This window comes from Nanorana parkeri, unplaced genomic scaffold (assembly GCF_000935625.1).
Source record: "Nanorana parkeri isolate BGI_ZX_2015 unplaced genomic scaffold, ASM93562v1 scaffold80, whole genome shotgun sequence".
Classification (NCBI taxonomy): Eukaryota; Metazoa; Chordata; class Amphibia; order Anura; family Dicroglossidae; genus Nanorana; species Nanorana parkeri.
Genome location: NW_017306348.1, coordinates 1,465,118 through 1,492,924, shown reverse-complemented (window position 1 = coordinate 1,492,924; position 27,807 = coordinate 1,465,118). Strand labels below are relative to the sequence as shown.

Genomic DNA, 27,807 nt, shown 5'->3' with positions numbered 1-27,807 from the left:
TATCAGCATATGAGGCATAAAAGATGCATTCTCACCCGAGTATACACAGGGCCGGATTTCCCACAAGGCCACCGAGGCCTGGCCTCAGGGCAGCAGGGAGCACAGCCACAAGGCTGGTAGTTTTTTTTTCTACATTTAGCCCTGCTTTTGGGCACGCAGGGCTAAATGTGCAGCCGCTCATTTTGTACAAGTGATCTTGGCGATGTGGGGGCGCATTGAGGAAACCGGCCTTGGGGAAGCAGAGAGAGCAAATCCGGCTCTGAGTATACATTAATGTAAATGGAGCCCAAAATGTGGACAGTCACCTCCTATGTGGCCGAAAATGGTTTTACCTTCCACCATCTTTTTGTCCCAGACAGTGCTCAGTTCGGAGTGGCCCACCTAAACATGAAATTGACAAGATTATCCTACGTCTATGGTCAGTTTTAAGGTAACCATTGAGAGATTAAAAATATGGAAGCTACCACTCGTGGCTTGTTTTTAAAGGTGCAAGCACTGGGGCTGTCCTCCTTGTCCTGGTTTCACTGCCCTGGAACAGTAGTCCATGAACCCATCGCACTTCTGACCGCTTAGTCCAAAAACAACTGGTAAGTGCTGCGGTGACCAATGGATGGCGCCGTGACAGTCACAAAGTAAAGATGGGGCACCGGCACTCCAAATAGTGAAAAGTGCATCTTTTATTGACGTAAATGCAGACCTGCCGTTCCCTTGAAGACGTCTTAGTGACGAAACGCGTTGGGGCGGGTCTACTTGATGCCACTGTGAGTGCGGAAGTGAGGACGCACGTTTGGATTCACCGGCCGGTTATCTTTTATTGCTATGTGAGTTTTTACTATTTTTAATAAAGCTTTTTGATGTACTGAGCAGTTCTTTTCAATTTTTATGATTATGGGGGCATCGCTATATGCAGAACGCTGTCTGTGAGATATACGAGGAAGACGTTGGGAACCTCTGGCATAGCAGTGGCTTATGTTTTATTTTCAGCCATGGATATGCGGTGAGTGCGCATTCCTAGGGGGGTGTTTGTGTGACACAAAGGAGAATAACGGAATTATCACTGAACACTTTTGGACCAGATTACAGATTATTAACTACACTTTCGGACTATTCACTTATCACTTTATGTATTTTGATATATTATTTTTTCACGTGTATGTGTTCAGATTATTTATATTTATTTTATTTTTTCACCTTATGTATTAATGAATTACATTATGTGATCATGTTATAAATAGAGTATTTATGAATGTGATGCACTATCACTATTCTGCACATTTTTATGAATTTAATATATTATTAATATGATTATTAATTAAAGGAGAACTATGGGGTATGGGCTTTTCCCCATAGTTTTCCTAAGGGTAATGGGAGGACACAAACTAGCTTCCTCCCGTCACCCAAAGCTCAGTATACCGCAAGCTACAGCTCGCGGTATACTGAGATGCCGCAGCCGGAACGGATCCCGACGATTCTGTCTGGATCCACCCAGCTGCGTGAGTGACAGCTGGCTCTGCCTATCTAGAGGCAGAACCAGCTGTACCCACCCCCTCCCCCGTCCGTTCCGCCAGTCAGCGCTGGAGGATCGGACAGGGGAGGGAATCCCTGCAGGGAGCCGTGATTGACAGTCACGGCTCTCTGCACGGATAGATCGAGAAGTGAGCTAGCGCCGGTATGTGTCAGTTTCATTGTCACAGGTCGGCTCAGATTATGAGGCTGAGTGAAAATCACTTGCCTCATAATTCTCCTTTAATAATTATTACTTTTTTATGGGGTTCTTAGCCCTGCATAATTAATTATATATATACCCAAGTGAATGACACCAGAAGCTATCACAGCTCTCTACTGCCCCCTATGACTTCATAATCCCGCTGGAATTCAAACAGACGTGAATGCAAGAATAGCTGATTGAGTCACATATACTTGATGATACAATCATGTGTCATCACAGCAATGTTATACTATGCCCATGCTGCACAGAAAGTGCCATGGAACAGACACAAAGTATAGGCGTTTAACAATGTTTCTCTCCTCACAGGCACACTAAAGGTGGTTCCTGTTTAATACTGAAGGTACTGAAGTGGACCTGAACCATAAAAAGGTGAAAATCTATTTGAGAAGAAACATCTATAAAATGGTAATAAAACCTAAGCAGTCCTGAGTAGAAATTTACCGTTCATCTTGAACTGCTCTTGAAAAATAGCTGTGCACTTCCTGACGTGATTGTGCCTACAGTCTCGTAGCTGTATATCTGCTGCTAGTCTTAGGAGGTTTGATGATGTCACTACTGTGCTGCTCATTGTTCTCCTTGCTGGAGAGGAAGCTGTGCCTGGGGACCTGCAGTGCAAGGATCTCCCTGCTTCCTCCTCATTCATTCTGTGGATCTATACTTCTTGTATATTCTTTACGAATCATCAGATCACCAGCCATCAGGTGGGCAGCTCTGACATGAGGAAGCAAAGCACTGCCTCTACCAAGATGGCCACCTCCACCCAGAGACAGTGCTGGATAAGCCATGGTTGGCCAGTAATGGGGGATCAGCTATAGGGAGACCCAAGGCACTACTGGTCTTGCCTTTGCTTTTTTTTGGGCACAGCTTTCAGGCTTCAGATCTTCTTTAAGGAAACCCATAATGCGCAAAACACAAACAGTAAGCTGGTACTGTTGACTACCTTCTAAAGAATCTAGTTGCTGTGGTGTCATGCTTGGCCTACTTTTCTGAAGTTCTGAATGCTAGAGACCTAGCATGACACAAGCAGCCTACACATGGAAAAGGCCCATGAAGATCTCATGATCCTGAAATCTGACACGGCTTAATACAGCGCTGCTCCCCAGTTCTGTCTACAGATCTCCGAGATGAACAGGCCAAGAACAGCCTTCTGCCAGTTATACACTTAGCAACGTTTCTGATTCAGTTCACTAAGCTGGATATTTATAGACAGCCAGATGTGATAGAGTGGGTGGCCAGAGGACAAACAGCCTGTTGTCCATTATGCAGCTTCTAAATCATACGCAGAACTGTTAGCATTTGCATCATAGAACGGGGATTTTTCTGAACGCTGAAGAAAGTTCTTGTTCTATTCCTAGTTCCCCTTTTCAGGACAGTCGTATTGTATGCACAGTAACCCGGTTAACATTTTACATTCCAGAGAATACCAGGCACAGCATTATTTCTAAAGCAGAACTAACTGCTAAATACTTCATCAACATACATAAATATATACACACTGTTTTAGATTCCTGAGCTTCACGCATTTTCGTTCAGCCACGTCTGTGATTTCCTAACCTTGTCACCGTATATGGCCAGTGGGGGGGGCCATCACTGTTAGATCTGGTGGCTGTGGTGTTATGGCAATGCCAAGCTTTAAGTGCCCGAAATATGTTAGCATGACAGCAATACACAATGTAGGTAGGCCATGAATAAAGTAAAGCAGTCATAAGAGAACCATGAAGGCTGCCATTAGTGACCTTTTTCAGAAAATGCAAGTTGCCCGACTCTTATGCTGGCTGGCCCTCTGACTCAATATTGTGATCTACTGACCCAAAGCAAGCATGGTGAAAAGGATTTCTGACATTAAAAGGAAATTAAAGTGTGGCTGTAGGTCTGTTAAATCGTATAGGACCACTGGAGTTGACTACAGGCATCTATATATGTTCAGTTTAGTTCCGAAAGCACCAAAACCTGGATTGTTGTAGTTTGTGTCCATAGCTTTTTTAGGTGCAAACTGCCCGAGGACATGAGGGCTGCAACCAACTAATCGATAATGAGAATAGTTGTCAACTATTTGCATTATCAATTAGTTGGTTGGATCCCCTAGCTCTCTCCTCCATGCTGGGAGGAGGACACAGCAAGCAGTGGGCAGGTGCAATTTGAAATGGCCAATAGCAGGCTAGCTATTGCACCAGCCCACTACCTGCTGTATTTACATTCAGCTGCCGTCTGTGAAATCTTGCCACTGGCATCCGTCATTCCCTGGCTGAAGCTAATCAAGCACCATGTGCTTATAAAAAGAAAAAAGGTGGGGAGAGGGGAAAAAAAAAGTAATTTTTGGTTTTGGCCTGACAAATTCTGCTACGGGAGGTGCGTTGCAGTACCATTCATTTCAATGGCACCCCAAACTGCCTCCCACCCACAGTGTGATCACCCGCACTGGAACACACGGTACCGCAATACTGAGCATTCCAGTGCAGTGCAATTGCAAAAAATTGTGCATGCAGTTTTATTCTGAAGAAAACTTTATATTTCTAACACTGTATTTTATTTTAAGTTAAGGATGCTATTTAATTTTTTTATCCAATAAATTGATCGAAAAAATAAATTGGCCAACTAACCGATTATGAAAATAATCATTAGTTGTAGCATCCATCACACTTTATAGTCAACAGGGAGGAAACGGGTTGGGGTAAAGCATGACCATATGTGCATTCCTTAAAATGACTGATTTTCTTTACTGGTCAGTGAGGCGTCCCTTGTGATGGGCCAATAGCACTGTAGAGTATGGGAAGGGGCAGGTTCTCAGGTCAGTAAAGCTGGTAGATATTGGCATACCAGAATATCCTTGCACTTCTAGACACACATACTTGGCCCATAACCAAGCTGGGTTGATGTGCTGGCACCAAAAGGAGCAGATGTGCTTGCAGTGGCAGCTTTTAAACCTTAGTGTCACTCCAGGTTCATTTTCATAGAACCCCCCCCCCACATATGATGCCCAACAGCATTTGAGAGGTGTGTATACCTTCAAAAAGGCAAATATGTCATGAAACCAATACATATGGACAATGACAGCCTCCCTGTACAAATGCTAGCTGCCCTGCAATCCTTGTTTTCTTAGTCAGTGAGAAGGAAAGCAAAGGATGATCACGAGAAGGCGAGCGGCACATTTAGAACAATAGCAGCCTACTTGTCATTCATGACAGATTTCCTTCAATATTGATTCCAGCAAGGCTTGAATTGGATGAAATGACTTGAACTGTGGTGGTAAAAGTGTGATCATAGGACAGACACTGGAGGGGTAACTTTAATTTTTCATCTATTTATAAACAGTGGGAAAAAATTAAGTCAGAACTCAATCTGCGTGCTTGTTCCAGATGAAAAAGAACATTCGATTTACTTTGATTTTTATTTAATTGTTCCATAATCTCTTAAAGCCAAGCTTGAACAGGGGGATGTTCTCTTGTAGCACCACATCTCCCAGAGGGCTGCAGTGGCAGTAGGCCAGAAGCCTATCTATTGAGATCAGTTATGTATTACTAGAATGGGGTGATCGTGAGCCATGCATACTTCCATTTGTAAGCATGCAGATTAAGGATGTGTCACCAGTTTGCATTCCGGGTGTGTCCAATAGATGTGTCAGGCTCTCTGCAAATTCAAAAGGCTTGGTAACATGGAGTCTCAGAATGCCATGTTACTAGGAACTGGAACATTTTACACAGCAGGGTGATCTAGTGTACGCAAGAAATACTCTATGAAGGGAAATTTATTAAAACTGGAGCAGACAAACACTGGAGAAGCTGTGCATGGCAACCAATCAGCATCTTTCTCTCATTTTCCAATCTTATCTGAACTGAAGAGAGAAACTGATTGGTTGCCATACACAGGTGCTCCAGGGTTTTGATAAATTCCCACCTATGTGTTTAAGCATTAAGGGGCTCATTTGTAACCGAGAGCAGATATCACTATTCCACTCTCCGTTATAGTCGACAGTGCAAATCCACACAGCGGCCCACATTTTTTAGCCCATTGACAACATGCAGTCCAGTGTAGAGCAGGGGTAGCAAAACTCCGGCCCTCCAGCTGTGGTGGAACTACAAATCCCATGAGGCATTGCAATATTCTCACAGCCACGACTCCCGAAGAGAGATGCATCATGGGATTTGTAGTTTCACCACAGCTGGAGGGCCGGAGGTTTGCTACCCCTGGTGTAGAGAATGCGATTCCCCGGATAGTTGTTTAGCTCTGAGATTGCAGGAGAATTAGACATTGATATGTCACATTGCCCGGCGCCTCTCCTCCCAGCATTTTGTTCCCCCACCCCCCAAAGAGCTTTTATTTAGTCCTATTGCACTTTATAAATGGACATTTCTGTAAAGCAGTGGTATTGCCACAGTAAAGCCAGAACGCCGCTTTTGAATCGGCTCCTTAATGTTCCTATTTGATTGCAGTATACTTTAAGGCCTGGTTCACACCCGGGCGTTTTGTAGTGCGTTCGAAAAGCTCTGCAAAACGCTCAAACACCGAAATCCCATTATTTCCTATGGGTATGGTTCACACCTGGGCGTATGACAGGCCGTATAAACGCGCTACAAAAACGCCCTACGCCCAAAGAAGTACAGGAGCTTCTTTGGGGCATTTTTGTCGCGCGTTTCCATTAGGATACAGCCAAGTAGCCCTCGGAAACGCAGTAACACGGTAAAAACACACGTCACATGTGCATATTCGATACGCCTAGGTGTGAACCCAGCCTTAGGATCCGTACACTATCTCCTTATCTGGGCTCCCCTCACCCCTAGAATTTTTGTAATAGTACAGGCGTACCTAAAAGGGTGCTCCTGGCATAGTCTCGTTTTGCGGTCTGTCTGGTGCCACATTGCAGCTCTTTGGTTGAGCCTGCTGTTGAAGTGAAAGAAGAGTGGGCCACGTGTGAGCTGGGGGGAAAAGAAAGCAGATGGCCAGGGAAGTTCTATTTCAAAAACACATGAGTAGGGAAGGTGTTCCGAGAAGGATAAGAGCACTGGTAATGAGAAACAGACTGCCATCCAGTTATTATCTGTCCCATTAATCTTCCATTAATACATTGAGTAACCCAAGCAAGTGAAACTACAACTCCTGATTTGCATTGATTTCTGACCCAGAAGGCATTGAGGCTAGGAGCCCATTTACACATCATTGACCTACTTATTCTTTCTGTGAGAAGTCTAATTAATTTTGCTTTCGGATTGGTTCCCAAGGGTTGATACACCTTAATGCTTGTTGCAACATACTATTAGTTGGTTATACGCTTGCAGATGAGGCAGATATCAAAACACACAAATTTTTTTATTTCCTTAAATTAAAGAATCAAATACACAGGATAGAAAATGGGTTAAATACCTCTGCCAGAGGATGGAGGGGCATGACTGGACTTGCAATACCTCAAAAGCCAGAGATTTGCATTCTAACAAAGATGATCGTTCCACTCAAAAAGCAACGACTTACAAGTCCGTCCCCCGAAGCGCTCCAGATGTCTAATCAAAAGTGGGCAGTCAAAAAGTACATCCACTTCAAACCATACGAGGCCAAGCACAGAACAAGTGCAGCGACAAGGACATTGAAGGTTTGAGTCATCGGCTACACCTCCAGGCTGAAGATCTTTTGCTATTTAATGCTGATATACACCTCGTTCATCCGTCTTGTGGCAGCAAAGTTTTGAGAACCCGTGGGCTGATGGGCAACTCAGGCAGATCATAGAACACCCTGGGTAGGGGGCGTTTTACCCATAATCTTTTTGGAACATTCCAACAGGGCATTGTGAATGTCTTTAGCGCAGGCAATCTGGGACTTGATCATGCTCAGATACTGGGTATAAGGCAGGCTCTCTGTCTGGACGGCATCTGGTTTGGTGGCTGTAGGCACAAGAGTGGGGGAGTGCTTGGCGCTGTCATAGCTCTGAGAGAGGCATTCGTAGGCAAGGCGCTGTGGAGACAAGCGAGAGAACATTAAAAAGACAACTCCTCCACAAATACATCACTGCAGCCAGTAGACGGAGGTCCTTCTAAACAAAGCAATTACCGAGACAGGTCATTAAAAGGGAAGAAAAAAAAGGGAGGTCGCCATTGATGACGTTAGAAAATGCTAGTTGTTATGCCAACTCTCTTGCTTCAATACTTTCCTCATCATTGGCTAGCATTAAGTAAGCAAATTAGCAAAGCCAGAGATGAGTTGAAACGCTTATCTGTATACTTAATTGTCTGGCTGTCAACCTGACCAAAATCGTCATTTGCAAAGGCAGCCTATGCACACACTGCACTGACTCTCCCACCTGACGGTCTCCCACCCACGGTTACATTATAGGGGAATAACGGAATATCCAATCTCCCAATACATCCAGTCATCATACAGGTCTCAAATGATTTAATGATCTGAACGGCCACACTGTGCAAGGCCTTACGGCCATATAAATTGGATCATAGGTTTTAGATTGGACAGATTCAGAAAAGGTGAAAATTTGCCACATTAAGGCCCCATTGTGCAAATTATCACGCAAATGCTTGCATTGAAAAGCATTGAATCGCGGCAAAATCTGCTCCAAAAAGGGTCCTGCTGTAGCGACGCACGACCCGCGACAGCAGGACCCTTTGCCCCATTGCCAAGCATTGGAGAGCAAAATCGCGGGAATTACCGCGCGATAAATCGCTCAGTGTGAACGGGGCCTAACAAACATTATATTTTTGGCGTTTGTCTCTAAGGTTTTGCTCAAAGTCGATGCAGCAGAGATCCCAGTGCAATGTGTATTACAGGAAGAGGGGGCTGCTTTAAGAAGTCAAATAAAGTCCAGGTAGCCTGCCGTGGTACGAATGCTGCAGATAACATTTAGGTTGATGCAAAGTGTAAATTAACCATCTGAAATAGTAAACACTGATAAAGAAAAAAGGGGGCTATACTAAGCTGGCCAAATGCCAATTGCATGGAATTCCTATGCTCCTCGGTACTATCTTGTGGCAGTAGCAAAATGTGAACAGTGTTTGCCCAACTATATGCTAGGTGAAACCTTTATATATCAGCTACATAAAAGCCCTGCATCCGCCAAGTGCTAGAGGAAAAGAATTGGTAGTTGAACATGTAGTTGTTTCAGGCTAAAACTTAGGTGAAGGCTTCATTTCTAGAGCTCAATTAAAAGGGTTGTTATGTTGAGGTGAAGGGTCTATTCATTTAGTATGTTAGTATACATGCCATACCCTAAAAAAGAAAAGGTGGTAGGATCTGCGTGATGACATTTCTGGCACTGAAAACCCATCAAGCTGATTTTCGAAAGCTGAAAATGGAGAGAATAGGGACGCTATCTAAAACTAATGCCGTGTACATGGCCCTAGCGCCAAAAGATGGAGATGTCCATAGGACATTCTACAAATCTAGTGGTGTTAGTGCTGTGTGAGCAGCATTACCCCAGCTATACGCTGGGCGGAAGGTTTATAAAATCAGTCCCAATGTGTATGCACAAATCTACAGGCAGCCACATCCGCATATGAAATATGCCACTTTCTGACTCCTGGCTAAATTACCGGCTCTGGAGTCATACTCAGTGAGTATGACTCCAGGAGTGAAAATTGCAAAGTATTTAAACCTAATTTTCCATGTAAAACAGTCCAACCAACATTACGTCGGAAGGCCCAATCTCTGCCTGCACTGCAAACTTTAGTGTGCTTGTGTACTCTCCCGCAACCCCCACCAAAAAATGTCAAGTATGTCCCACATATCCGGCTCAGCCTTGCACAGAACATTAAATCCAGCTGTATGAAGATTTACTGGGAGAGAGAAAAGTGATGCGATAAACATGTAGAAACATCACTGCCTCCCAGTCCATACATCCCCATTCCAAACATTCCCTGCCAACGTCCCTGGAACACATTCAGGTGGACCCGACTATGTGTGTTTGAGGAAACGGAAAGCGGTCAGACGTAGGCAGACTGTGAGCCAGCAATGAACATAATACTTTACGTACACCGTTCTGACTTTCCTTTCATCTGCTGTGAATTCTAAAAAATTATGCTTTTTGGAACAGACTTCTTGGAGACCACTTTATGTGCAGATGGCCCCAGGTTATCACCTGACTTGCGTAACCATGATTTTACAGTGACGTAGACCAAGAAGTACACATGTTCTGTTCAAAGGCACCGCTGTACTACCCAATATTATATTGTGGTTTCTATTGGCCCAACTTACAATTACCTGACTACTGTACTGCATTGTTGGTCTTCAAGCCCTACCCCAACACCTGCATTGGTTTTCATATCCTGCACTGTTGTAGCCTAACAAGCTGCTGTAAGGAATTTGGCTAATTGGCTCTATATTATGGCTCTATAGTAAAGCCTCACTTGTACTATAAACCAGCAGTTCTGCAGGGAGTAGGAGGCAATCACCATTACTCTACCCACTATCCGAAAACTGGCAATAACTGATTTTTTTTTTTTTTTATTGGTTAGAGAAATGAGATAGAGAGAGACAGACACATACATGTATAGATAACTGGTACGTGTGAAAATAACAGCCAAATGAATGGCAGGACCCAAAGTTTCCATGCAGAACATTTCCCAAAGCTTCACACTGCCTCCGCTGGCTTGGCTTCTTCCAATAGTGCATCCTGTTGCCATCTCTTCCCCAGTCAAGCGACAGACAGACAATGTATAAGAAAATGTGATTCATCAGATAAGGCCACCTTCTTCTATTGCTCCGTGGTCCAGTTCTGATTCTCACAAGCCCATTGAAGGTGCTTTTACTGGTGGACATTGGCCAGCATGGGCACCCCGACCTTTCTGCGGCTATGCAGCCCCATATGCAACAAACTGATGCTCTGTGTGCTCAAGACACCTTTTTCTATCGGAAGCAGCATTAACTTTTTCAGCAATTTGCACTACAGTAGCTTTTCTATTGGCCTGGAATACACGAGCCAAGCTTCGCTCCCCACAAGCATCAATGAGGCTTGGCTGCCCATGACCTTGTCTCCGGTTCACTGGTTTTCCTTTCTTGGATCACTTTTGGTAGATCCTGCCCACTGCAGACTGGGAACATCCCACAAAAGCTGCAGTTCTGGAGTTGCTCTGACCCAGTCATCTAGACATCACAATTTGGCTCTTGTCAGTCACTCCTTACGCTTGCCCATTCTTTCTGCTTCCAACTTCAGGAACAAAATGTTCACTTGCTGCATTATATATCCCAACCACTTCCAGGTGCCATTGTAACCAGATAATCAGTGCTAATCACTTCACCTCTCAGTGGCCATAACGTTATGGCTGATTATAGATAGGAGACCCAAGCCCAAATTGGATGACAATTTAGTTTGTTAAACCACTGTGCATCATAAACGGTCATTTTACATCCACTGCTTTTCCCATTTTTTCATCATTTTAGCATCCGAGTACAGCTGATCTCCTTCAGCCTTTTATATCCACTTTCTGTCTACATGCATTCACTCACAAATCCACTGGATTGGCTTCCTGATCGAGAGAAAGGAGGACAATGCCTGCACCATGTATGTTGTGTCATATGCTTGTAGTCTCCATCAGGGAAGCATGTAAAAAGGGGACAACACAGAAGCACATATGGGAGAAAGTTGTCACATCATAACAAGTGGCTGAACAATGACCTTAATTGCAGGACCACCAGGTATTTTTTGAGGCCCCATTCACACTTGTGAATGTGGGTGATCATATGAGCCTCATACTATCAGCTGTGTACAGGAGGTGCTGTACCGTACAATGACAGCTAGCACTGCCTGCAGCCATTCACATGTAATTGCACATGCTGCGATTTCCGGCAGACGACCGTACCTGGATACAGACTGTGTCCTGGTGCAATCATCTGCAGGCAATAGTGAGACTCATGTGAGCCTTAGTAAAAGCTACAAATCTAAAAGCCTAAAAAAAACTTTTTAAAATGGACATTAGAATGTTGCATTTTACTGACTGGGTTTAGAATCGATTGTTGGTTCCTCTTGGTCCACACCAGCATAACCTCAGAGGTCGTACAGTCTCGCTGCTCTATAAGTCCTACTCGGCATGGTATGCAGTTTCCATATTTTGCACTGAAGCCACACAACAATGTGGAAATAACCGTACATAAGATTAAATAATGGGGTAGATTGGAGGTAAGGTAGCCATCGTGGGCACACTCAGTAGAATATTTTTACTAGGGCCAATTATTTATTTCAGGAGTCAATTAACCTACCAGTATGTCTATGGAATACCTGAAGGAAACCTGCCCAAGCACAGGGAGAACATGCAAGCTCCATGTCCTGGCTGGGAATTGAATGGAGGACCCCAGTGTTAACTTTGTTCTAACCAATATGTTCCTGTGCTCAGTGTCTGTTTCGACCCATCTCACTGCATGACTGTACTCCATTTAAAGAATCACTGGGCCCCTTGTAATACAGGCCCTCCCAGAACTTCCAGACAGTCACAGTCAGCTGCACATGAACTGCCCAAAAAAAATATGTTCTCTACCCTAGGGGGAGATTAGAAAGGCAGGTGCAGAGTGAATCTGGCATGAATCCAGCACAAATACAGCCGAGTTATAATGAAAGATTCACCAAGCTTTTCTTTGAATTCGCCACCTCTGTGCCTTTATATCAGGAAACCCATCTGAAAGATTTTTGCATAGATTTGCAATGAACAGATCACTGCATTTGCAACTTCTTTTATTGCTCCGAACATGTAAGCGCTCGACCAGGTCAACTGATTAAGTGCTACTTTTGACTATGTGACAGAATTCAGAAATAAAGCTGTAAGCGGACGCTGAACGTATCAAGTGATCTTCCCGCCTGCAGTCTTGGGATACACATTACACATCCTAGGAGGCTTGTCTCCTTGCAGTTCATAATCTCACACATGTGCAGTAAGGGGGCCGGGTGTAAGTGACCAGTAAGTGCCAGTTGGCTCCCGAACGCAAGATGGCGGAATGGAAGAGCAGAAGACCAGCGAAGAAATCGACAGCGCAGGACTTCATGGGCTGGTATGTTTTGGGATTTTTATATGTCAGTATAATAATGCAGCAACGATGAGGGCTTTTATGCTATCAGAAAGGCAAGATATAGCACAGAAGTAGGTGAAGATTACAGCTTTATTACATCTTACACAAAAATATAGGAGGTGCACCGAAATGAAAGAAAAAAAAAAAAGTTTTCGGGTTTCAGCTTGACAATTTTTTTTATTTCGGTTTTGAAATTTCCATTTCAGTGCACCTCTAATTGTAGGTGTCAGTGGCTATAGTACATGTAGCTGCTGACTTGTATTTCCATAGCCGGGTGAAGTTGCTCTGTAAAGATAGACTCACCTCGTCTCCCGGCCAAACATCTGAATTGCGAGAAATTTTCAGATGTTCGGACGGGAGCGCGCGGTGGAGACATAGGTAAGTATTAACCCTTGAAAAAGTTTTTGTTTTTAATCATTTTGCATATATCTACTGCTTTCTAGCAAAAACATGCGAGGGTTTAATAACCCTTTAAGTACATGATGTATATGGGAGCCGTTTTAACAGCCAAGGGATTTAGACGTCAGTTCCTTCACATCCGATACTTACCCAGCAATGCTACACAGCACAGCCTTCTCCGGCAGGGCGGGAGACTTGATTTTTCTCTTGTAAGCAACACTTACAAGTCTTGTCCCTCCCCCAACAAAACACTTAACTTCATCCGTCACTCTGCTTTTCCTCCTATTGGCATGCTCCTTACTAGCACATGAGCACAAATACCAACTTGTGGTCCTTTCCCCTCTCATGGTCTAAGCTCTGCTGTACAGCAGAATGCAAGAAAATGATAAAAGTAGAATTACACTGTTTGCTTGAAAAGAAAAAATTTAAAGTGTTACAGAATCCTGAAATCCTGAAAAAGGTTGCATGTTCACTGGAGCCATTTTTTAAAATGTATTTTATTTTTAAATTTTTTTATTCGATTAATCGAACTTAATAATCGGGTAACTAATCGATTTTGAAAATAATCGTTAGCTGCAGCTCTATGCATGACCACTTCCGAAGCAGCACTGCGTGCAAAGAACGTATGAATTGCTGTTAGTGACAGTCGCTTATATAATGCCGATTGCTCGGAATTCAAGTTTCTGTGGAAAGGCTGCGTGGCTCCCGGTCACTAGACAAATCCTGTGCTAGGAACTAAAACATATTTCCAAGTGACTGAAAGCCAACAGGTCAGGAAGCACATAAAGCTGACAGTCTTTTCTGTGGAATTAGCTGAATGTAGGGTTGTGACCTAGAAGCGTGCCTGAGATAGGATCCTGGGTTGGCCATGAATGATGTCATTTTCATTGGAAGGCCGTGATCACTACCAGAGCACACTGTAGACCGAAGAGGCGCTGGGGAAGAGTGGGTGGAGGAAGAGTGGTGTTGGAAAGCGTCCAATATAAAAGTACGCCAGTCACTTGGATTAGGTTTCCTATTGCATCCTGTCCGCTCTGGGCTCACAATAAACTCCCAGCCCAGAATGAAATCTATGCATCTTTGTATGATTGTAGCTTCTCCTGTTCCTTGGATAACTTTATTCAAGAAACAGGTTTGCCCTCAAGGACTTGTGTGCTGATAGAAATATGTAGGCTGCCATTGTTGATTCCTTCATGGAAATGCTACTTTCCTTCTTCAGCTTGCATACTAAAAACCATCTACTAGCATTCTGTCATTATAAAAGTGTGGGGACACTCACCAAACAGAGCTCCAGCTGGTCACACAGGGCATAGAATTCCTCCAGGCTCTTATCAAACCTCATAACTGGGACATCCGCAATTTTCCTGTTTGAGACAGAAGAGAAGGTGAGCACACAGAGCATACACACAACACTCTTCGGTCTCGTTCACACCTAGGCGTATTGCATATGCGCGTCTGTCGCGCGTTTTACCACCGCGATTTGCGGTAAGAACGTTTAGCACAGAGCATACACACAGCACTCCTCCTGCGAGAGAAGAGACAGGAGGGGAGCACAGAGCATACACACAGCACTCCTCCCGCGAGAGAAGAGACAGGAGGGAAGCACAGAGCATACACACAGCACTCCTCCTGTGTGAGACAGAAAGAACAGATAGGGTGCACGTAGCACATCTGCAAAAAACACAATACATTATGAATGTATCAATGCAAACATGATTCTGCATTAAACTATCCTTAATACATAACTAGTCTCTCAACATGATCATATAATCGCAATCAAGACCAGTGTCGCATCAGGACACAGGATGTACAATTTGTCTACATATTCAGTTCACAGAAAAATGACACATTTCCAGCCAAATGATTACAACATCACTGCATAATAGAACATTGACTGTGCACCCAATCACTATTACAAGAATCCCATAAAGTTCATCGTTATATAACTCTGAGAACATTTACATTCTACTCTTTCCAGTGAAACTCAAAAGCACATTACAGTTCATAAATATATTCCTGCTAATCAAATAAATAAAAAAAATCATTATACATCCAATACAAGAAACAGAACGTTACTATCTGCTTAGACTCAAAGTCTCTAGTGATGTTGAACTCTATCCATAGCAGGCAGACATCTTTGTGAGTACAGCAGGCAGACATCGTATTCTGGGCGGAACCAGGATCTAGCATTGGCTCTCAAGAAGCTTGACCAATGGACTAGAGTGTTGTATATGTCTCCTTTCCTTGGCAGGACTGGCTGGGCTGCAAGTTGGAAACTCTGTAAGCGGTGAATGGTTCCGACAGTTGGAAGCACTTAGTTTCTACCCCCAAGTCTGGTCCATTCTGGTTATAAATAGGTCTATATCTAGAATTCAGGGTGCTTTGAAGCAGAATTCAATTTGGAAGGTAGAGTTTTCTGGTAGAAGAAACTTTAAGTCTCTAGTTCCTAAATACTCTTACCTGCTGGCTAGCCAATTGTATTTTCTGTAAACTGACCATGGAGGATGCAGAGGACATTTAGAGACATCTGAATCCCTGGGAAGTGTAGAATGATGAAGACTGCTAGAAGCTGCAGCAAAGGAACAGAGGGGCAGTAGGAGACATGAGCCACAAATGGATAAAGGGCTCTACTAATACAGGCAACAGCCAATCCATTTTTTTTTTAATGACAGGGTCACTTTAATGAGTTCTCCTCTAGGTAAAGTGACACCAAACTAGGGAGTTAAATCATAAAAAAAAAAAAAAAGCATTCAAGCACCTTAATTATCAATACTGGACCTTATTTGTGTATCACTTGGCTGTAGATCCTCAAATCATCTCTGAATTGGTGCTGACACTGTCCTTCCTTCTGGAGAGTGACTACTTTTATTCCCCATGGTCCCTGTGTGTGTTGTAAAGTAATCACCGCTCCAAGAACGCTCCCATGATGGACTACAATCTTGATTCAAGTAAGTAAACTAAGCAAGAGATTGTAGTCTTATCACGGGAGTGAGCTTGCAGCGGTGACTACTTTACAACACACACAGGGACCATGGGGAACAAAAGTAGCCACCCTCCAGAAGGAAGGATAGCGTTGGCACCTATTCAGAGATGATTGGAGGATCTACAGCCGAGTGATACACAAATAACATACATTTTTGTTTGCAGTTAAACGAGAACTATGAGGTAACCTTTTTATCCCATAGTTCTCTTAAGAGTCACGGGAGGACATATTCTAATGTCCTCCCGTGACCCAAAGCTCAGTATATAGCTTGCTATATACCGAGATTGCTGCAGCCGGGACCGATCCAGACAATACTGCCAAGATCCACCCAGCTGGCCGATTGACAGGGGGCTCTGCCTATCCAGAGGCAGAGCCAGCTGTACCCGCCCACTTCCCCGACCGTTCCACCATCAACGCTGGAGGTTCGGGGAGGAATCCCTTCGGGGAGCTGTGACCGTCAGTCACCGCTCTCTGCAGGGAGATGATCGGAAAGTGAGCGAGCGTCTGTATGTGTTCGCTCACTTCCTGATCTATAGAGTGTGACAGTTTCATTGTCACACGTCGGCTCCAACTATGAGGATGAGTGAAAATCACTCACCTCAAAGTTCTCCTTTTAGGTGCTTGAATGCATTTGTAGGATTTAACGCCCTGGAGTTTAGTGTCACTTTAAAAAGCAAAACCCTGTTCCATGAAACAAAGGGATGCTGAAAGACAGATAACCAATTACATTTTCCTCAATAGAACGTGAGGGTGTTGGAAGAGAAGCTAGTGTTCAGTCCATGTCTAATGTCTATGTCCCAATGTCATGCCAATAATAATAAGCACAGCGAAATTATGTAGAAACTGATTCTCTCTTTATAACCCCAGCCCCCCCCCCATACTCTTCAGATAGTAAATGCTTAGGATCATCAGCCTTGGTAAGGACCTAAAGTTCCGATGATCTAGAAAAAGGTTGTGGTAAAAGAACACATGGACAACACTTTTGTTTTCCCAAGAAAAGACCAAAGCTTTTATTAGAAGAAGTACAATGTGGTCATGCGGTATAAAACAGAAATGGTGTGTAGTAAAGTCCTCCATAAAAAGGGGAAATCAGCTAATAAAGTCCCATGTCTTATCCAAACAACAAGTGCAAGAACCTTGTAAATGTAAAGCACATAGTAAAAGAAATTTGCACAATTGAGACAAAAATTAAACCCTCAATCCATGTTTTATTTTTATATTTTGTATTATTGTCTGTGCCTTTCTTTCCTCAATTTCTTGTACAGGTGTCACAGGGTCAGGATGTGAAGAAGTTCCTCAATAGGGTAAGAACAAAATAAGAACGTGAAGGAAAGTTTAACTATTCACTACACTATCCAAAATCTAATTTGAATGGGGCTGCAATGCTGTTAGAACGACGCTCACGTGACATGCAACCTCCATTCTAAACATTAGACTGTTAGGTTGCATTGCAACGATTTTTTAAGCCTTAAAATGCCCACGAGAGTGTAAATATGAGAGCCGCCGCTTTAAAGGTGCAGGCTTTGGGTCAATCAACCTTATCCTTGCTCACTACCTAGGAATCACTGACCTGAGGAAGATTTACACCTTTCCATGTGCGTTTTTACATGCATTAACAGTCATGCATTTGTGTATGCCGTCATTGTGTAGATGGGACCCAAGCCGATTCTACCCCAGCAAAGTCCCAAGCCCATTCCACCCCAGCAGGGTCCCAAGCCCATTCCATCCCAGCAGGGTCCCAAGCCCATTCCACCAAAACTGATTCTATGTGGTCACCTGAAGGGTGATGGATACATTCCTTTTTGTAAAAGTAACAGAACAGAATCACTCATAGATGAATTAACGGTCCACCGGACACATATGGACTCAAATGGCCTGAAATCTGTTCAGGGCAAACTTTAGCAGATTCAACTACAGAAATCTTTGCTTCTGCTGAGAACTAAAAGAAGCACATTGAGGATAAAGTAAACAAAAACCATGTATAAATATTGCCTCACTCTGGACTGAGAGAACGCACATTGTGTGCAAACAGTGTCAGAGTACACAGGTCAGGTCCTAGGAAAGTCAAAGCTCAACAGCCAGTTAACCATCCAACCTCCCGTGAGGCCAGCTTTATTTAGACACCAACAGTTAACAATCAACAAAACAAGTGGTCTTAAACAGGGTGGACAAATATGGAATCAAGGAGCCAGCTCCACTGACAACCTACCGAAAACCTGAAACGTTGGGCGCCAGCTGTAATTTTTAAGGAGCATTGGCTACCTGGCTCCTGGGATTTGTCCAGCCCCGTCTAAAAGTAAACTGGTCAGGAGAGAAATAGCCAAAGCATAATATATAGCCTGTTCCCCAAAAATAAGACCTACCCAAAAAATAAGACCTAGTACTATAATGGGGAATTGCTAAAATATAAGACCTACCCCGAATATAAGACCTAGTTGTGACCATTCCCAGGGCCGGTGGTGGCATAAGAAGGAACTTGAAGAGCCGTGGGAGAGAAGTCAGCGCTAGAGGAAGCGAGTCGGCAGCGGAGGGAGCAGAGCCGCATAAGCAGATGCCTCCTCTATAGCGCCGGCTCCTGTCACAGGCGGAGTGATGCCAACTGCACTCCGCCTGTGAGGAATCCATAGTGAAAGTGCGCTTCGTTCATTCTGGCCAGCGATTGGTTAGCAAATTGCTCTTGGAAAGGTACGGCACCCCTGATCACCATATTTTTGTACATTAATAAGTGTGGATTGTTGTACATTAAAAAAATAAAATAAGACCTACCCCGAAAATAAGACCTAGTGTGTTTTTTTTGAGGCAAAAAAATATAAAGACAGTGTCTTATTTTCAAGGGAAACACGGTGAGATGTGAGAGAGTCAGTCTCTCTCTCTCTGCATTTGCATGCATTTTTGATGCGTTTGCAGATCCAGAGCAGGTAAAATGGGGCCTGCCGCAGTTTTTTCACCTGCTCTGGAACTGCATGCTGCGATGTGAACTGGAGCAAAAAATACCATTGGAATACATTGGACGCAGTTTTGATCCGGTCTGCAACTGCTCTGCACCTGCTCCGCGCTTGGTGTGAACAAGGCCTAAGGGCGATTTAAACATAAGTATTAGCTTAATATTTGGAGTAACAGCACCTGTCCATTCCATTTCATGTAAGGACCCGATTGCAACATAATATCAGTAAATTTCAAAGCTTGGTGCTTCTTGGGCAAACTCACCGGCCCACGTGGCTCTGTCGGCTAACGAAGGAAAGGGGGGGGGGGAGGAGTCCGGTGACGTCACGGACATCGACGTCACCGGATCTCCGATGGGACTCCCGAAAGCCGGCGGAGAGGTGAGTCCTTTCATTTTCCATCAAAATAATTTTAATCGATCCAAAAGTTTAACGATTAAAAATCGAGGAATTAATCATTAATTTCCCCAGCCCACCTATACACACACAGGAAGCCATATTACTTATGATATACACAGTTCTACTTCCTGCTCTGCTTTTTCTTACAATACACTTCTATCAAATCAGCAGACTCACTGAAAACAACGCACTGCCTAGGGGGTGTTGACTCTACAAATCTCTATGTTTAATACAATAACACGGAAGTGAAAGTGTTTAAAACTTTCACAATGCTGAAAATGTCACAATGAATGTTACCTTACAGTAAACACTGCAATAACTGAAAAGAAGTGCTTACTAAAAATACACAGTAATTCCCATTTAATAAGGTAGAATAAAAAGCATATTTTTGGCGAGCATGTATTCTCGATCACAATTGCCGTGTTTACTGTAAAGGAATTCATAGATGTTCTGTTCCCAATTTTTCTTTCAATGGCTCAATATTTCAACTCCAACCACTCCGCTTTCTTGATAAGACAACTGAAGAGATAAAATCTCAGCCTCATAGAGGCTTCATTGTTTTCAGTCCATCAGACCTGCCTGGTATTCTTCTACTCAGGGGGCAGGAAGAAGAAGCAGGGGATCTCATCTGTCACCTGTTTGAAGCCCACAGCACTCTGGTACCAGGTCACATGATCTGAAGCAACACCGCACAATAAAAGGCCCTGCAGACCTCTGTACCCACAATGTAGTTGTGGGTCATGTGACCAAACCTGCCATATTCTGGTCACATGATGAAAATGAAAAGCCACTGGACCTTCTCATTTCAGCTTATAGACACCTTGAATTCAACACCAAGTTTTTGATGGAAAAGGGGGTAAAACCTGTGTGTGTTTTGCAGAACTACTCCGGGGACAAATTACTCTTAGCCCTTGCAGTGGATCTATCCCCGCACTGTAAGGGTTATGTGCTCGCTTTTTGTCTAGGGTGTAAAATAAAATTATACTCACCCGAACCTCAGAGCCTGCTGGCTCCTAGACAGCTCCCTCCAGCCTGTCGCCTTCTCTGCTGCAGTGATGGAATGTCCCTCCGTGTCCTCACGTCCTATACAAATGCAGGACGTGATGACTCAAGGATCCCTAGACCGCTGGAGCAGTGGCGGAGAAAGCCTGAAAGGGCCAGTCAAAAGGTGGCCTTACACTTTACAACCATCGCAAGACCTTAGTCTTGCGATGGTTGTAAGGCAATTAAAAAAAAAACGTACAATCTGCCCATCTTGGGACAGGCAGATCGTACTTGCGATCCCAAGCCCGCCCCGCTGAGGGGCGGGCTTCCGATGACCGCAATGCTGAACGGGCAGTGTGCGCGTGCGCACACCGGCCCGTTCGGCATTTGCCTCCTGAGCATGCCACAAACCTTACGATTGTCGGCTGATGTTCGAACATGCTCCTTAGACAAAAGACGTGCGACCGTACAGTAAAAACGGTTGCACGCCTGCCATACACTTTGCGATTATCGTACGATCGCGGGATTTCCCGCAATAAATCGCACAGTGTATGGGCACCTTTAGACCTGGCTGGCTCTGAAGTTCAGGCGAATATAACTATTTTACACCCTAGACCAAAACGAGCACTTAACCCTTGCAGCGTGGGCATAGCTCCACTTTAAGGATTAAGAATAATTTCTCCCCGAAGTTCTTATTTAACTTTGCGTGTCCAGAAAGGGAGAGGACATTGAGGAGGAGACCAGAACAAGTGTCTGCACAGGGATGTCTGTAAAATGTTGGATTTCCCGTTGTCACCAGCACAGCCGGTTTCCTTGTCACCAGCACAGCCGGTTTCCTTGTCACCAGCACAGCCGTGTACTAGCCATGATATTTGTTAGGTCTCATGCACATGAGGGTCGTCCATGTAAACGTTGGGCAGATTTCCTCACCCTGGAAGCCACAGGTGCCTTGTACAGCCACCTATAGACATAAATGGCTGTATGGTGGGAATACACTGGTACTTCTGTCAAATATCACATGTGCACGAATGTATGACGTGAACGCAGACAGCCTGTGTTCAGGGCATACGCTTGTACACATGTATACACATGTATACTAGCCACTGAAGTCTATGGATGGCTGTACGCAGGCGTCCAGGGAAGGGAAATACGCCCCAATGAACATGAGGCCTTATTGGCACTAACAGTTATTGTTTTAGGGTCGGTTCACACCATAAAGAGTGCGTTCCAGAACGTTCAGCATTTTTGCAGATCGCGCTGGAACAGAACGCAGGCACTAATGTGCCACGTGTTCGGGTGCTGGCGATCGCACTGCGTGCGGGGGGTGTGCGGCTGCAGTGCCATTGACTTCATTGCACCGCCCCAACACAAGTGAGCCGGTCGGGTTGCGTTCCATAGGCCCAATGCTCTAGAACATACTCTTTATGGTGTGAACCGGCCCTTAGAACAAGCATTTAGCAGTCTACACCAGCCTCTCAATCAGGGTGCCGCGGCACACTAGTGTGTCTTTTTGGACCGTGATATCAAGGGGGAAATGACGTGAAGGGGGCACCTGATGTAAAGGGGAACTCTGATGTGAAAGGGGGGCTGGCTCCCCTTAACATCTATGACATTTTAGACTCGGATGCCTAAAATGGCTACAATCACCTTTGTCACCAGTTCAAATGGGGTGAATCTTCCAAGCAGGGGTACAGACATCAATAAAAGCCTTCGCCCTACTCTATCCAGAACTGTAAAGAAAAATGTTCTGGCTTTAGATACAATTTAACTGAAAGACCAGAAACTGTGAATTATTAAACACCAATGACCACAACATTGGGGTCAAGCAGTGACGTGTCTTAGTTAAATATGGTTGAGTAAACCGCTTGGCCAAACTTAACTCGATGACCTGCAGAGCTGATACGCAATGTCTGAGTTCCAGAGCTCAGACACAAAGTGGTGTTTGGTGAACCTTTCACAAATGAGTTCCTACAGTACACAAAGGCTTTTATTTATAGAAAAACTGACTAATATCAATGAATCCACCTACCAACCCATCTACCTATCTGCAAGACAATGCATTTCTGTAATTGAACAAAGGACCCATTCACACTTCCAATTGGGATCAATTGGGCGAGACTCCTGTAAACAGCCCCACTATACAAAAGCAATGAGAGCCGACAGCAGCCGTTCGCATGTAATTGCACATACTGTGACTACCTGCAGATGATCCAATTGGCGTCCAGGGGCGATCGTCTGCAGGTAATTGCTGCATGTCTGATTACATGTGAACGGCCACCGTCATTGCTTTGTACAACACTTCCTGCCCACAGTTGTTCACATGTAAGATGTAATTGCACATACTGCGACTACCTGCAGGTGACCCAGTTGGCGTCCAGGGGCGTCTGCAGGTAATTGCAGCATGTCTGATTACATGTGAATGGCCACCGTCATTGCTTTGTACAGCACTTCCTCCCCACAGTTGTTCACAAGTGTCACAGAGTACGTTGTAAGACTCACCCAACTGGCCTCAATTACTAGTGTGAACGGGGTCTAAAAATAACTTATTTTCATCGAGTACCGAGCCAATATTTTTGACTACCAATATTTTTCAATTTTTACTTCCTTGTAACCAACAAATTTGTAGGCAAGAAGTTCCCGAATCTGAATTCATCTGTTCCTGTAACTGGTTCAATGCCTCTCCCTAAAGTCTGTAAAGGGCTAGAAGACAACCTGTTCCGGCATTAAATCACAGCCTGTCATTCACCTTTTAAATGGCAGACTTTCTGGGGCAGAAGATGCTCTGACACTTGACAGGTGCTTGACAGGTAGTGTGGTTAAAGAGGACCTTTACCCATATCTTTAAAATAACAAAAAACACACCTTTAGAAATGACAATCTACAATCACATACTTCTAGATAAATGTCGGCTTTGTATTCTTTGTATTCCTTATTTCTCTTTGCTTCCCTCTCTTCTGAATGTGGCCATGTTTACTAAGGGCAGATTACTAGCTCTCCTTTTACTTCCTGGAACATGTGACTAGGACATGTGACCATGCACATCATCTCAGGGGAGGAAAATGCCTTTCACTGATATCTTGTGAGATCACAGATGAGATTTCCCAGCAATGCTCTGCTGATGACAAGGCAATCCCAGTGTGAAAGATTTGGAAAACTGAAGTCATTTTGCCCTTTCAAAGCAGGAAGTGAATGCTCTGCAAGTGTAAGTATTTCACAATCACAGCATTTTACACCTGACATGCCTATTTTAATTATTAATCATCATAAATTGAGGGATGCATTGGTAGAAATTGATTTTTGAGTGTAAAGGTTCGCTTTAAGAGCCAGGAGGGGACAACTTGGATAAAGACCTTGGGTTCAACCATGACCTAGAATCCAGAGGGCCCTGCACAGGCACAGGGACATATTTGGGGCCCATTAACACCAGTGTGCTTTAGGTGCAGTACTGTGTAAAAAAATAAAAAAGCCTGCTTCCAGAATCTGATTTGGTTGAATGGTAATGTATGTAAATGCATCTAAAATGCATGTAAAACAGGCATGTGATGCATATCTGGCTTGGTTTTTAAAGCTGATCCCCTGCCAGGAACCCACCTCTGCTAACTTTATTACCCCTCTGTAGCTCAACCACCAGCAGACTAAAATGAAAAATATTAGGGCCAAATACTTACCTGATTTTGTGGTCACATGATGCACTCAGTCCCCATTCTTCTCTCTTCTAGACTGCCAATACTGTATTTCCTTACTATTGAACATTCAACAGCAGGTTCCTCACAGGTCCTTAAGACCCAAACAGGGGCATGATGGATGTCACACCAAGGGCTGGCAATAAAGAACTGACTGCGGTGGGCTCAGACTGCATCGAGAGATCACTAGTCTTAAGGCCTGGTTCACACCTGAGCATTTTTACGTGCGGATCTACGCAAGCAAAACACTCATTCACATTCAAGTGAATGGCAACTGTTCACACCTTAGCGTTGCACGAAAAGATGCAGGAGCTATTTTTAGGCAGATGCTGCGTGGCTTTGGTGCCATAGACTTTTTCCCCCATCATTTAAAACTACCAAAGGTAATGTGTGTATCAATTGTTGTTTCATGGTTTTCTTGTTTATTTCAGAGTTTGTTGTATGATTACAGCATTTTTTTCCTTTTGCATGCATGTCTTCCTAGCATAGTGAACTATGACCTCAGACCTGCAACTGTGATCCCAGCATGCATGTGGCATGCCAAGTGCAGGGATCCATACTCAAAAATGCAACACACTAAAAAACAGGAACCTAGATCATGGATGTTTCTGCTTCTCATTGGACGCCTGTACATCTCTATGCCGGGAGAAACCGGCACTGACGCGCATTTTTAAAACCAAAAAAAAAAAACACAAAAAAGTAGCGCAAAACTGCATGAAATAAGCACAAAAACTGCACAGGCTTAGGTCTGAACCTCCCCTACTTCACAAGAGGTGCCACAAATGGTGCAAAGTTGCCACAACTAAAAATTGCTTTCAAACTTGATTTTTTGTTTAAAGTTTGTGGGTGGAAAACAACATTTACCCAGAGATGTGCTTTAGAGTCGCAGTGTCCAAGATTCACTTCCCAGGCCTTACCTCTGTACCTGCTGATTCAAATGATCCGAAACGAGCAAAAGCTCAGACTATTCAGTGTTCACTGGCTGCAGGTATGTTACACGTCGGTGACTTGAGTAGGGAAGACATGATTGGGATCACAGCTCTGGAATCCACAACCTTGGAACACTAACAGACTCCTTTTTTTGTTTGTTTTGGGCCTGGCTCCTTCTACAAAAGTCAAGTCATTGACTTCTCACGAGCCAGCAGGGCCACCCCGCTGTTAGAATGTCAGCCGATTTGCTGAAATCACCTAAAATTCTAAAAGGGGTATGGCCAGCCTAAAGCTGCCCATAAACTGTTCTATTTATTTTTTCCCATGCAGGCCGCGGGTTCAAAGAAAAAAAAAACAAATAGAACAGATTCCACCATCAACGCTTCCGAGCATTGATCGAGGAATCCCCCGCTGTTTTTTTTTATTCCGACGGTGGCTGTCGGCTTATTTGGCTGCCGGCTCTTTTTGTTCAGAGATTTTCCAACTGACTCCTTCGATCAGCCAACAGCAGCTTCCAATGTGCGGATTTCTAATCCAGGGGTAGCCAAACTCTGGCCCTCCAGCTGTGGTGCAACTACAAATCCCATGAGACATTGCAAGATTCTCACAGCCACGACTCCCAGAGAGAGATGCATCATTTGTAGTTTCACCACAGCTGGAGGGCCGGAGTTTGGCTACCCCGGTTCTAATCTATGGCCAGCTTTAGTCGGCTTCCACACAGGTTTGATGAGAGAGTTGCTGGTCAGCTTAAGGGTATAATGAGGGTGCAACGCAGAGTGATCATACGCTTTAGAGTACACAGAACTAAAAACACAGTAACCTCAAAAAAGCTCTTATTTGTGACACTCCATAAAAAACATCCAAGTCGCTTTGGTACGTGAATTGTTACAGGCAGTGGTAATATTTGTTTATAGCTTGGGAGTTAATCTACTGAAACTAAATGTAAATATTCTTTTGTGATCGTTGACTTTTTTAAACGGGTGATCGATTCCATGCAAAACAATGTCAAATTCTAAAACCTGAGCCGCACTTCCTGTTAAAGGATTTCTTAAGACTACAGCGCCACCTTGTGGGACTTCACACTTATGCACATGAAATCTGATGGTGAAAAATCAGCAAACAGTAAATATAGGTTCCATTTAAGTCTGAGTGCATCCCCCATATAGTCCTAAGAAGACTATTCTAGGGAGCCGGGACAGTTACCAGCCCCTGGTAAGCTGTGTAGAGGAATATATGGAGAATGTCTACCAGAGAAGAGAACCAAGGCAACCAATGTCCAGCAATGTCGTGAATCTTACCAGGACAGGAAGTGATGGGGAATCATCAATGGAGGCACAAACAGCAATAGCACTTAACATTACCCTTCCTATCATGAACCAAAAGTTTTGGCTGGCGTTCCCCTTCAATTTCCAATTCAACTTTTAGTTTAAAATCAGCTAAGCACATTCCAGGCCCATCAAAACAAATGGCGTGAAAAACCTTACCGTTCTTTGCAAAGAAGCCCAGTAGAAAAGCTTGCCCCTTGCCAGCATGCTGCAAAAAAAAAGGTCCCCTGATCTGTGTGGAAACAGTGGTCTCTCTGCAGAGGTCCAAAACATGTCCTGCTAGATTCAGAGGACTCCAATCAGCAGGGAGCATGAGTTTTGCTGATTGCATAGCAATAGAATCTGACTTAGCAGGGACATGTTAGACTTCTGCAGAGACCACTGCTTCCACACAAAGAACACAGGTCCTTCTGCTTCCACACCAAGAGCACTGCTTCCACACCACTGCTTCCACACCAAGAACACAGGTCCTTCTGCTTCCACACCAAGAGCACTGCTTCCACACCACTGCTTCCACACCAAGAACACAGGTCCTTCTGCTTCCACACCAAGAGCACTGCTTCCACACCACTGCTTCCACACCAAGAGCACAGGTCCTTCTCTGAAGCATGCTGGCACGAAACAAGTCTCCTCTTCTCGGGCTGTGGTTGCCATCTAAGGAATGTAAACCATATGCTTGTTTCTATGAACCTGGAATGCATTTAGACAATTACACTGCAAATTCAGTTAGTCTTTAGGACAAGGGTGGACAAACATGGAATTCAGGAGCCAGTCCAATGAAAGTCCAGGAACCAGCAGGATTTTTTTCAGGAGCCAGCTCCATTGAAAACAACTGGAGAAAACCTCAAATCCGTGAGCCAGGTCCAGGGATTTGGCCAGCCCTGCTTTAAGACAAACGCTAAAAAATTTCCTGCCATACGCAGAATGAGCTGCAGCTCTGACATAATTTGCTGTCAAATAAAAAAAAACAAAAAAAAACAAAAAACTGTTGAACAGGTAAAAGGAAGAAAAACAAAACAAGAAAAAACAAACAAAACATATGTAGCAAAATGTATCTATTTGCAATTTATCACTTGTATAAATTTGTAAATGTATTTACTTTCACTTTTTAACCGTTTCCTGAATGAAAGTTCAAGTTAGAAATGCTCAATAAAAGGTTATTAAGTCCAAATCTAAACATGGCAATCTTACTCTCTGCAGTGTTTTTATACATTTATTTTTTATTCATAATATCATTGGTAATTATATTATAATTATTGCAAGGCTATAGTCAGGTCATGCTGACTGGTGAAATTTTTGACTGACTGGTGAGACACCGCCAAATTTTTCAAGCCCTGATTATAAATATGTATTAATGTATACTATAATCAAGGCATGCCTCTGATAAATGTAATAATGACCACTGTGCTTATGTCCTCTCTCAACCCAACTTTCAAGCCTTTAA

The 27,807-nt window shown here is 43.9% G+C and overlaps 1 protein-coding gene across 1 annotated transcript in view; it reads right to left on the bottom strand.

Moving 5' to 3' along the window:
* Positions 1–7,310: 7,310 nt before the first annotated feature.
* MED29 (mediator complex subunit 29) overlaps positions 7,311–27,807 on the bottom strand; it is a 25,216-nt gene continuing 4,719 nt past the window's right edge. Inside the window, exons 4-5 of the mRNA XM_018576895.1 lie at positions 14,397–14,481; positions 7,311–7,669 (exon numbers count right to left, since the gene is read on the bottom strand). Of these exons, the coding sequence (XP_018432397.1) occupies positions 7,439–7,669; positions 14,397–14,481 (316 nt within the window). The 3' untranslated portion in view covers positions 7,311–7,438. The remainder of the gene's footprint in view (positions 7,670–14,396; positions 14,482–27,807) is intronic.